Raw genomic sequence first — 12,556 nt, forward strand, 5'->3', positions numbered from 1 at the left:
ACGCCACGTTCGTGTCCGAGGCCCAAACCTCTTTTTTATATAACCTACAGGATTCAGATTTTCTTAACGTACAGAGATCTTAGCCCACAACTGGCCAAAAAGCGGCCGCTGTTTTCCCTTTGGCTTGGAGCTGTTTGCAGGTTTGGTCCCGGTCCCCAGTCCACGGGTGTGTCCCAGGGGAACTTGCTCACCACAGCATCCCTGATGCCTCGTCTCACACGGAGTTTTCCTTTTTTTCTAAAAAATGCCAGAAACTGGGAAGAAGACAAAGGGTAAGAAAAGTGACCCGAGAAGGAAAGGAAGAGATGGTAGAAAAAGTAGTCCTGAGAAGAAAGAGAAAAGGAAATCAGTCAACGAAACTGTATTGGGACAACTGGGTAAGTCTGATTTTATGGGCGCAGAGCTGACCCGTGCTGCTGGAGGCTCCCTGTTTTGGGGAGTCCCAGCCCTGATCCCTCCTGCACATACACGGTGGAGTTAGTTACACCCGTGGGAGCCTCTTCCTTCTCCTTTGCAGGCACCAGCCTGAATTACCAGGGTCCTGTGGGAGAGACCACATCAGAGACATGGTCCCCAGCAGGGCAGGGGGTGTAAAATCCCCTCCCCAGCCCCCAGGGCTTGTGCCCGGATTGGGAGAATGTGTTACAAAACCTGTGATGTGCTGCTGAAGCGTGATTTCACATTCCGGTGATAAAATCAGACTTACCCACCTGCAGTAGGGCTGACCTCCCGTATCTTCTGCGCTGTGTGCTGATGGCCGGTACAGCACATGGGCTGTGCATTTCCATGGCATATGGTGTTCGGGGCTGTGTGGTCATGCTGGTGGTGCCAGCGGTCCGGGAGCCCCCGGGGGCAGGCACGAAGCGTGGCCGGTCTCTTGAATTTGTTCGGGGGGTGAGGAGATGCAGCCTGGCTGTGGGGATGCTTCACCCACCTCTGGCTCTTCTCCATCAGCTGCAACCTACCACTGCTCAGCAGCCCACAGCACTGGGAGGGAAGGGAAAAAACAGAACAAAAAGATCTTTCTTGACAAGATCTTTGACAGCTGTGTATGTTTTTGGGACGTAATTGGGTTTTTGTTTGTCTTCCTCCAGCACTGTCACCTCTGCCAGCATGCTGAGCAGGACGTGATGAGCCCACACACGCTCAGCTGCCCTGTGGGTCCCGTGGGGCTCTTGGACAGCCTGAGGGTGCTATAAAACCCTGCTGGGGGTACAGAGAATTTCTGTGGGAGGTCTGGGCCACCCTGCCTTGCTCTGCTTTGCCCGTTGCCTGCCCCGACTCTGCTGCTTTCTGTTCATCTCAAAGCCGTTGGGCTTAAGCAGGAGCCCCTTTGGAAACAGGGCTTTTGTGCTCATCCTGTCTCTGCGCTGTTCTCTGCTAAAGGGACTTTGGATTTTCTGGGACAGATTCCATCAAATGATGGAGGGCTGGGGTATCTCCGAGACAGGCAGCACTGCTGCGAGCCTGGGAAACCAGGCAGCCGACCCAAAGCTTTGCCAGGGTTTTGTAACCTGTGTTTTGTTCAGGGCTTGGAGCATCGCTTGGGGCTGCAGCCACCTGAGGAGGGCTGGGGGAAGGTGAGCCTGGCAGCGCCCTGGCCAGCGAGACCTTGGGCTGTTTGGCACCTGGGTACCACGCGGTGCCCTGAGCTTATCCCTGCTCCTGCTTCCCCTCCCCGGCACTGGGCTGGTGCCAGGGCAGGGGCTGTCTTCTCCAAAAGGACCATGGTGACCTGCCAGAAGGTGCAGTACTGCCACCTTGACAGTGTCACCTTCGAGGGGGCATCTAACCTGACCAACCTCCCCAGTGCTGCCCTTGAGCAGCCCTGGCATTGCGCAGGGTGTTCTGTTTGTCACCCCTGCTGTGGTCACTCATCCACACAGCGTGGGGGTGCAGGGTCACCTCCCATATCACTCCTCACGGGGGAGGGTGATGCAAAGCTGTCAGCGAGGCTGGCAAACATTGCAGGTGTGAGTCACCGTGCCTGTGCCGCTGCTCTTTCCCTCTTCTGTTGCTAGACTGACCGCTTTAAAAGGAAAGCTCTTACCTGAAAGAAAAACCCAAACCTAATCTTTCCTTCATCCATAAAACAAGCTCTAATGTTGAACCCGTGGGTTGCTGTTATGGGGATTAAAACCGCGTGTGCTTGTGCGAGTGTGCGCCTTCTCAGTGGCTAGTTAGACCCAGCCCAGCCCACCATGCTCGCTCTGGCTCTCAGAGATAATTCTTAGGAAGTTTTCCAGCTTTTCCCATTCCAGCCCGTCATCTCTGCTCCTCTTCCTCCCTTTTCACACCTCTCCGGTATTAGGAGATGTTTTCAGAGCTGCCTCCCCCCCTCCCTGCCTTCGCATGCAGGCTTGGCCGCAGTCCCATCACCCACTGCCACCTGGCTCGGTGGTGGCCCACGGCAGCTGCTCCCCGGGGAACCCGTTACCTGGGTCCAAGTCCCGCTCTGGTAGCGGTCACCACATTTGTAGGCTTACACCCGAACCGTCTGCCTGCTGCCTTTGCATGGGAATGCATTTTCAACCTCGGCATGGGCTGAGCCTTGGCATCTTCACTGCAGAAGGATGCTCCGTTCAGATTTGGGGAGGTTTGTGGAGTGCTGGATGTGGGGGACCACCCTAGTTGTGTTGTGACCTCTGTGAACTCCAAATTCAGCATTAGTGCTGGAGCAAAACGCCTTCTGTTTCCTGATGTGGTTACATTTGACCTTTTGAGTATTTCTCCGGTGCTGGGGAGTTCTGGTGAAGTTGGTGGAGGTGTCGAGGGCAGTATGGCTGTTCCTGGCTCCTGAGGCAATCTTCCCCTTTCTCTTTTTTCCAGGCTTGTCAACGTCCTTCCCCATTGATGGGACCTTCTTCAACAGCTGGTTGGCGCAGTCGGTCCAGATCACTGCTGAGAACATGGCGATGAGCGAGTGGTCCCTCAACAACGCCCACCACGAGGACAGCACCCCCGGCCTCTCCGAGGAGCTCCTCCAGGATGAGGAGACCTTGCTGAGCTTCATGATGGACCATTCCCTCCGATCCCCGTTCAAGCAGAGTGAGACCACAAAGAAAGTGAAAAGCAAAACGAGAACGAACACTAAGAAAAAGCTGCCCCGGAGCAGCCCCCCCGCCGTGGCTGGGAGCCACCCGGAGAGCTCGGAGCCCTGGACTAACAATGCCAGCACCTTGTCGGATGGTGCCACCAAGCCCTTCGCTCCAGATTCCAGACCGAGCAAGTCGGAGAAAGGGGCGGTGAAGCTTCCCACTGACCGCAAAGGGACGGGCGAGGCAAAAAAGGCGGCCAAAAAGGGCTGTGTCCCGAAAGCCGGCGAGCCTCACCCCCCCACCGGGGCGAGGGGCTGCATCAGCAAGGAGGAGGAGGAGGAGACGCCGCGCTGCGCTCAGCCGGAGCTCAGCCCCGCGGCCAAAGTGCCTGACTCCGTAGGTAGCCCCAAAACCATCGTGCGGTTCAAATTACCAAAGGAGAGCCGAGGGACTCGGAGGTTGCAGCCCCCCAAGCCCGACGGCGCTGGCGGAGCTCCCTTGCGTCGTTTCGACGCCGAGACGGACGGCTACTTCTCCGACGCAGAGATGAGCGACTCGGACGGGGAGTCCCGCAGCGGCAGGGCGCAGCGGGGCCAGCTGGATGCAGCCGGTGAGGACATCGTCAGGATGAGCATCTTGGCATCCTAACTCCTCCCCGACCACGCCAGCTCGATGAGGCCTCAACCCAGTTACAACTGCCATGTCCAATTTCTGCCTGGTATTGTAGGAAGGGGGATTTTTAATATGTGTATATAGTTGGAAATTCAGCACTGTTGTCTTTCTCTTCTCTATACGCCTGAGATACAGCTTCAGCTTCATCGACATCAATGACCGTGACAGTGTGGTCCCTCCCCGGCTCCCTGCCAGATCCCACTTCCCGGGAACACAAGCCGGCGCCCGGCAGGACCGATGCCGAGGGTGCCGAGAGGGTGGAGGGTGCCGGTACCCATGCTTTCTGCAGGGATGACAGTTTAATTAATGGGCATTATTTAACGAGGGGCAGATTTCTGCCCGGGACGGTTGCCCCCGGAGCAGGGAGCAAGCGCAGGGTACGGTAGCAGCCGGCTGCGGGAGGGGAGGTACCCGCCTTGTGCGCGGATACGAGGAAGCAAATTAAATGATACTAAAATAAATAATGACTAAAGCACAAAAAGCTTGTTGGAGGAAAGCGCTTGGGGTGGAAGAGAGCAATGTTACATTTCTATTTTTAGAAAAAAAGAAAAAAACCCAAACCTCGGTTGTTATTTTTCCCCTCACCTTTCCGTCTGGTCGGGATCCGTCCAGGGGCCAGGATGCAGAATTTCTCCCCGTCGCTGCCCTGCGGGTCGGCCCCGTTGAGGTTGCTAGAAAAACTGAAGCGATTTACTCAGGTGAATTGGTCAGCTGTTAGCAAGCTGGAAAATGGAAATGTGGGGCAGGGTGGGGGAGAGAAGCATCCTTTAAAAACAGCGTGGGGAGTCGGGGGTGGTTTAACCCGGGAGGTTGAGTGAGTTTTTTCTGCCCATGCTTCTCTCTAACAGCTGCCGTGGTCCCACTGTTTGAAATCCCCTTTGCACAACGAAACACTTTGCCCCGAGGCCAAACGTACTGTCACCAGGGGAAATGGAAACGCTTGCCTTCACCATTTTGTTTTCCTACTAAACGCTACAAGGGAAATGGTGAATTTATTCCTCCCCATCACTTTTTTTTTTTTTTTTTAATTATTATTCCTTAAATCCTTGTTACAAGCTGTTGACTCGTTGTGGGAGGGTGATTCACAGGAGCTGACATTATAAATATTACAATAATTTAATGCATAAAACGTCCCCAATAAGCCTTAAATGTTGTTTAAAAGCCCATGTTACCTACAAGTCAGGCGAATTTCCATGTTTGCACTTAATTGCACCATTACTTCGGTTTTGGCTTCAAAGGTCACAGTTAAGTCGTGCTACGTGTTTTATTGGAGTGACCCCAGTGTGAGCTCAGGGAACAAAAAAAAAAAAAAAAAAAAAAAAAAGGAATTCACTGAAACTTTTGTTGTTGTTGTTTTTTAAAAATAAAAAATGTTTTAAAAAAAAAACTAAAAAAAAAAGCAACCCAAACCTGGGACACTTCTGCAACCGGTTAAACCCATCACTAAACAAAAAAACCCTTGCAATTGTCAAACCAATCAGTCAAACAATTTTGTGGATGCCAAAGAATATTTTGACAGTCAAGCAGCACAGCCAGAAACCGGAAACTAGTCAGTATGAAAAGAATCGGAAGTTATTTAGCAACAAAGGACTAAAGACACACTCATAACACACTGCCGCGGCGTTAGGTTCCAAGCTTGCTCCGAGGGATGCTGCTGCTCCGAGACCGCATCCTGCCGTTTTGATTTCCAATGCTTTTTGCTCATTTCACTGTGAGCTTTCTTTTGAGACTCTGAGACTCCTTCGATTGATGTTTTAGAGTAGATCATCTTTATCAGCCTTCCAAAGTCCTTATTATTGATAAAATTGCAGCAAAGCTAAGCGATGACAGCCTAGCTCATCCCAGGCATGGCGAGCGGCGGGGGTTCGGGTCGGATGCTGAGCGCCTGCACCCAGCCCTCGCTGAGGCCAACAGTAACCCGGCTGAGACTGACCATGCCTGGGGAGAAATCTTCCTCAGACGGAAAAAAGGTTACACAAGTTATTAGCTGGAAAAAAAAAAAAGAAAAAAAAAGAGAAAAAAAACAGAAAATCAACAAAACGGGAACCACCTTTGTTACAAATTAGCATAATCCATTGAGGTTGGAAATGAAAATCTGCTCATTAATTAAGGCTCAGTATGTTCAGATAATGTTAAATACAGTAAATAGGACTTAGTTTATCTTATCAGGCTTGCTAGCTTTAGCTACAGTATCCTAGTATAAGAGTCATAACAATAATCAATATGCTGCCTTTTAATGAATCTTGCTTCCGTGTGCTTCACTCAATTATGGTTAAAAAATAAAAAAGCAATCCACAAATTTCACTGTACACAGCTCCATTCATCAGCTTCTGCACTACTTGTCTTCTCAGTACAGGAAAGCAAAAAGGGGGAGACTTTAAAGAACAACCAACCCGGCGCCACCAGCACCAGGCAATAAAACAGTCTGAAACACTCCCGAAACATCAGGCACCGGATTTTGCCGTCAGGAGACGGCGTTTAGGTGAGGAAAGCTCAAGGGGGCTGGTGGGGCACGTCAAGCCTGGGGAGAAGAATGGGGTGGGGGGGATAGACAGGAGAAAAGGGGCCCGCGTGAGCCATGGGGCTGAGCAAGTGCTGGACCCCAACGGGATGGCTGCGGCCGCCCTGGTGCATCCCCTGCCCGGGGCGTCCTCGCCACCACCCTGGAGCAGGGCAGCCTGGCGTTCAGAAGAGAAAGCGCACAAGGAAAGTATTTTTGATGTTACTGTAAATGTATTTTGAAATTAATAGAAAGAAAAAAAATTAAAAGGGTTTATTTTAGTAAGGTAATGTTGTCTTTTAAGATGTATAAACTGCAGGAATCGCCATTTGCACTGTAAGAGCACCCGTTCCCTTGGAGAAGCAGCAGCGTTTGAGAAGGGGATGCAAATCGCATCATGCTCTGATTGTGGAGCACAGCCCCAACATCAGCCCCAGCCCCAGCGGCTGCGGGGCGTTCCCAAGGACAGCCCCAATTCCACATACCCATTTTCCCCACACCCACTTGTAAAATTTTTTCTTCATTTTAATTTTTTTTTTTTGCTTGTTTGCTTGCACCTATTTGATGGGGATTGGATCCGTGCTGCCCGATGGAGTCGCCCCAGGGCGCGGTGCAGAACGGCCCGGAGGTGGGAGCGGGATGCGGGAGCAGCTACCAGCGGGAAGATGCTGCTGCAGGGCAGGGCGTGAGGTTTGGTTGTTCTTTAAAGAAAGCCCCCCACAGTTTGCACCATTCCACACACAAAACAGACTCACTTCACATCAGTTACAGGAAACGATATGAATGTCGCAGGAGGAGAAACCCTTCTGTTTTCTTTGTTTCAAAGAACGTGATGTGCCATTTGTTAATACAAAAGAGAAATATTGAAAATATATTGAAAAGAGCAATTTTAAATTATTTTTGGCTTATGTTGCAATATTTATTTTCTTGTATTAGAAATTCCTTTGTAGAGAAAAAATGTATTTTTCATTAATGCAAAAACCTATTTCTCCTTTTTGTACATTTTCCATGTTAGTTAATCCTTAAAGCAATATAATGTTATCAAACTCGTTCTGTGTGAGACTGTATTATGCATGCTATTTGTGTTGCCTTGGAATAGCTCTGTCTGCCATTATTTTCATCCTGTTTAGATACAGTGTATGCTTTAATACACATTGGGACCATGGCCCATTGCTTATGGAAAAACCCCTTTGCATTCCTCAATGTGTTGGCAAAAGCAGTCAATAAAGCAGTGTTTTCTGTGTACCTCTGTGTCGGTGCAGTGAGCAGGGTCACACCGAGCAAACTTACCCTTGGACCTGATGGCCCGTTGAAGCATCCCAGGGGATGCAGCTCTGTGCATGGGGATGCAGAGCTGGGCTGGCCCTGCTGATGCAGCTGCTGTCTGCCTGTGAATAACAAATTTCTGAATTTCCCCTGTGCTGCCATCTACGTTTCCATTGCCAGAGCTCGGCGAGCCCTGGGTGAGCAGAGCTGGGGATGTTTGTCACAGGTGGAGGGGAGAACCCAAGCCAGAAGGTGCTCACAAAGTCCCCTGTGCCTGAAAGTTTCTGTAATTCAAGGCAACCACCATTTCTCGCGGAGATTTAAGTCTTATTTTACAGACTTGGAGCAAATCACAGAGGAAGAGCCTGATTACGAGCTGGGAGGTTGGGAGGAGCAGCCTCTTGCACCAGGAGCCGGTGTAACAGGCGGGGGGAGGGGGGAATATGCTGTTAATTTGCTGTTCACGGGGGCAAAAGCGAGCTGTGAAATCCAAAAAAGTGTCACAATTACCTGGTGGTCAGATGCTGCTTGTACAAACCTGTCGCTTGAGGAGATCCACCGCTCCCGCTTGTGCTGGGCAGCCATGGGCAGGGGTCTTCCCTTGTTCCAGCAAACGCTGGGGCTGGGTGCTGGGGCTGGGTGCTGGGGACCCCCCGTGAGTGGGACCCATCTGCATGCAGCTGCTGCGTCTGGGCGGGCAGTTGGGCACAAGGAATGGCTGGCCAGCGGCTCCTTTCCGTTGCCTTGTTGGCGTTTCCTGGCACTTTCATTTTTTCCTCTGTAAAATGGACCAAGTGCCTGAGCTGCTGAAGGAAAATGAGGTATTTAATAGACATACTTCATTCAATTCATTACCGAAGCGATTAATCAGGGAAATCACGGTGCACAGTGAAGACAGTGCTAAGACCATCAATCTGAGATGGGTCTTCTGGGGGGTGGGGGGAAGGAGGAAAGGAAATCTGCCTTTAAGCTACCATGGCCTTACATTTCTCTCTTAAATGAAAAGGCAAAGGATTGGTTTATTGCAAACTAAGGATTTTATTACCTGGCTGTGTTATTGCTCGCAGCTCTCCAGGCACCCCAGTGATGAACTCCTGGCTGCTCCACGGAGCCCCACGCTGCAGGTGCGACGCCCACAGCGTCATGCAGGAACCCATCCACCCAAAGCTGGTTCAAGAGTCCTCTTCTGTAATAAGTTTTTCACCTGTTCTAGTATTAAAGAGTTAGATTTCAGAAAACAGGGAGTGAGAACAGCCTGCCTGCCGTGGTTTAACCCCGGCTGGTAATTCAGCCCCCAGCACCACTCGCTCACTCCCCCGTGGCGGGATGGGGGGAGCACTGGAAGGGTAAAAGTGACAAAACTCACTCGGGGGCTGAGATCAGGACAGTTCAACAGGCAAAGCAAAAGCCGCACAGGCAGAGCGAAGCGAGGAACCCGTTCACCACTCCCCAGGGCAGCGGGTGCTCAGCCATGCCCAGGGCAGCGGGGCTCCATCCTGCCTAACAGGGACCGGGGAAGACAAACGCCACCGCTCCGAACGTCCCCCCTTCCTTCTCCTTCCCCAGCTCTACGTGCTGAGCACGAGGCTCATGGCAGGGGACATCCCTGGGGTCAGGCGGGGTCAGCTGTCCCGGCCGTGCCCCCTCCCAGCTCCTTGTGCCCCCCAGCCCGCTCGCTGGCGCGTGGGGTGAGGAGCAGCAGAGCCCTTGGCTCTGTGTAAGCCCCGCTCAGCAGGGACTGAGCAGCCCTGTGTTACCAGCACCCTCCCCAGCATAAACCCAAACCAGCCCCGTAGCAGCTACTGGGAACACAATTAATTCTATCCCACCCAAACCCAACACACCACTGTGCTCCTGGTTTGAGAAAACCCCTCTAGTTTGACTCCCCTGATTTACCCCTCAAGCCCTGGCGATGTCCCTGGCCCTGGGATACTCCCAAAATGTCGGGGGGTGGATGGTGGGCAGCCCAGCCAGGCCTTGGAGGTCTGATGCTGGGGAACGTGGGGCAATGTCCTTACAAACTGGAGAGGATTTTTGTCTCCAAAACAGCTGAGCCTCATGGAAGGAAGAGGTAGCTGAATTCCTGGGAAGATGCATCCCTGCCCCCGGCACCTGTATTAGACCAGAGCTGGCTGGGATGATCTGGGTGGATGTATCGTAGGAATGGGCATGGGAAATGGAATGATAATGCCTGGAAGTAAAGGGAGAAAAGAAAATGATGGACAGCTAAAAGGATTATATTGCCTCTGTATGTCCTCTCCTTTTCCAGAGAGCCCATTTCACAGGAAAGAAAACAACCAAAATGACAACAAATCCAACCCACCAAGAATAACTCAGCAATTTATTTCTGGCATCCTTCTGTGCAGGAAAACACCTAAACCACCAGCTGGCTCTTGCAGGAGCAAGGTGCAGCAGGGAGCTCTGTCAGGACAGGACCCGAACCCTGGGTACCCAAACCCGGGCAGCACCCCCACCGCCCATCACTATCACCAGGTGAGAGCCACCGGCACCAGTCCCTGAGCCAATTTTGGGGTATTTTTGGTCCCCTGGCAGCTTTTCCAGGCACCCAACCAAGCAGGGACAGCCAGCAGCACCACATCATCCTTCTCCTACAGCCCAGCCTGAAAAATACTTCCCCAATAAGGTTACAAAAAGCCATTCTTATTAAAATACATATATTCATAGGTACTTACAGCCCATAGGGTTTCCCTGTGTTGCTTGCTTGGGGTTTGCCTATAGTACCCTCATCACAGATGGTGCTGAATGCCTCGATCTGGAGTGAGCAGGTGAAGAACCATTTCAGTTTAATTGCAAAATAAATGTTAGGCTATCCCCTATACATTTTGCATAAGGATTGCAAGTGCCAGCATAAATACTAATGGGGCAAATATGCCCCTGCGTCAGTAAATCATCGGCAACGGATGTGAAAGCGAATTAATTTCCCTTCAACTTATCCTGAAAGAATTGCAGGAAGATCTTGGTTTATTGTGTTTGATTAAGTGCTAGCGGTATAACACAATTTCCCCTAACCATTAAAAACGTTTGTGCTGTACTTCTGCATAAATGCCTCTAACGCGATGAGAGTGTATTTAGTATTTACTCTTCCAAAGTTAATACATTTAGGGAAGACATTTTGTGTGCTAAAAATAGTTCTTTGGCCTTGGATTTCCATGTAGGGCTGTGAAATTATGTGTCTGCTGTGATTGCAATGGATGAATAAGAAAAGAAAAGAAACACAACTCCAAAAAAATAAACAAGCCTATGACTAACACACAGAACAAGGGAAAAATCCCGCTCCAGCCAGCACCGACCCTGGCTGAACCAGTTGGGTTTTACAAGCGCTGCCTCTGCCCCAACATCCTGACCACCCCAAACTCCACTTGACAAACTCATTCCCCGTGCATTTAATGCACAAGTTAAAAACACACTCGTGTGTGTGACGGGGAGGGTTTAAGCAGCACCTTTTCTCGTGGAGGATTAGCATGGGGAAGTAGGAGTGACACGATGGGGCTGGGTTTGCGTGTGGGCAGCTCTTTCTGTGCCTCTGATGGCCCCATATACCAGTGCTCATCCACGGGTCATGGTGGGGAGGTGCTCAGCCCCCAGCCCAGCGGTTTTGGGGGCACAGGAGGAGCCCACAGCTGTCCCTGTATCCATCCCTCATCCATGAGAGGCTGCTGCGGGCGCTGATCCTGGACCTTCTCTGCGAAGGGGTATAAATCATGCAAATGGCAAACAATTTCTAGGGGAATTAGAAGGAGACAGCAGGACTATAGCCCCCTTCCAAAGTCAGGAGTGGGGTGCTGGGGGTGTTGCTTGTGCTGGGGCTGCCCTGAGAAGTGAGCCCTGGGGTCTCCGTGAGCTCTGCTGATGTGCGTGGTGGTGGGATGGAGTTTCCCAAAGTGGTGGGATGGCATTTCCCAGCCAAGCCTGCTCTGCTGAGTATCAGACACGGTGGTTTTGCTTGGGAGTAGCTGCTCTATATTCAGATGTAATAAAGATTAAAATAATTGACTGCCTGTGCTTGTATTTTAAGTGGTACTTTATAATATTGACACTGAGCACTAGGAGAAAAAGCAGAGGTTAAAATATCGCTGTTACAGCTCAGTCATTAGCAGCCCTGCAATGAGCTTGAAATGGTCTGATCAATGAAATGGAGTTTTTCCTGGGAGACAGGCAGGTCAAAAAGCAAAATAACACATCTGCAGCCATAACTCCCAGGAAAATGATCCTCAGGAGGGAGAAGCTGTGTTTGTTTAGGACGCCGCTGCTGTCAGAGCGGGACACCAGCAATCCCCGTGGGTCTGGACCTGCCACGTGCTCAGTCTCCACCCAAGCATCCCCCTGTGCAAGCTGGAGTGCAGCACCCTGCAAGCCAGAGAGTGCTCTGTGCAAAACAAGGTACCAAACCGCCTTCCAAGAACGCTCGGTTAAAAATAGATGTTTGTAGTATGGGATACCACAAATAACACTCATGCTGTGCAGAGGGACCAGCAGGCGGAGGATAAATTCTTGCCCTTAATAAGCCAGCAGGATCAATAAAGCATTTCTAAAAGAGGGAAGTCAGCAATTTTTGCAGCTCCAGCTTTAAAATGACTAAGTTTGGGGGCTAAGTATAGTGGCAAGGCTGGCAGTCCTCGTGACACACATTCCCAAAGACAGCCTGAGCCAGGTGCCATCCTGGAGTACACGAGATTCCTTGATACCCAGAAAGACCAGTACACAGCCCTGGGCTGGGCCAGTCCCCCTGAGGGGCTGCTTCTGGACACCCGTGGGGAATGAGCTGGTTCCAATCTGCTTTTTAAATCCACCGTGCAGTGAGCACCCTCCAGAGCCGTGCAGAGCCAAGCAGCATCGCTGTGCAGCCGGAGACATGCATCCCCTGTGCCCTGAGCATCACCTGCTCGGCACCAGCTCTTCTCTAGCAGCAAAAGGCGCCTGTGGCTGATTTTTTAGGCTTTCTGAGGCACAAGGATGCCGAGGCACAGCCAGCCGCAGGGCAGCAGTGCTGCTGCTTATCGGCACGGCAAGAGCCAGGTATGTGCCAAGCTGTGAGGACTTTGGTCACTCCTCTGATCTG

General features: G+C 51.4%; 1 protein-coding gene across 3 annotated transcripts in view; it reads left to right on the forward strand.

Moving 5' to 3' along the window:
• Nucleotides 1–7,455, forward strand: part of JADE2 (jade family PHD finger 2) — an 83,945-nt gene extending 76,490 nt beyond the window's left edge. For 2 of the 3 annotated variants that reach the window (XM_040603154.1, XM_040603152.1), the window contains exon 11: nucleotides 2,830–7,455. In XM_040603154.1, the coding sequence (XP_040459088.1) occupies nucleotides 2,830–3,686 (857 nt within the window). In that variant the 3' untranslated portion in view covers nucleotides 3,687–7,455. Of the gene's footprint in view, nucleotides 1–251; nucleotides 378–2,829 lie in introns of all 3 variants that reach the window. The other variant, XM_040603155.1, reaches the window with a different exon arrangement.
• Nucleotides 7,456–12,556: the final 5,101 nt, after the last annotated feature.

This window comes from Falco naumanni, chromosome 8 (assembly GCF_017639655.2).
Source record: "Falco naumanni isolate bFalNau1 chromosome 8, bFalNau1.pat, whole genome shotgun sequence".
Classification (NCBI taxonomy): Eukaryota; Metazoa; Chordata; class Aves; order Falconiformes; family Falconidae; genus Falco; species Falco naumanni.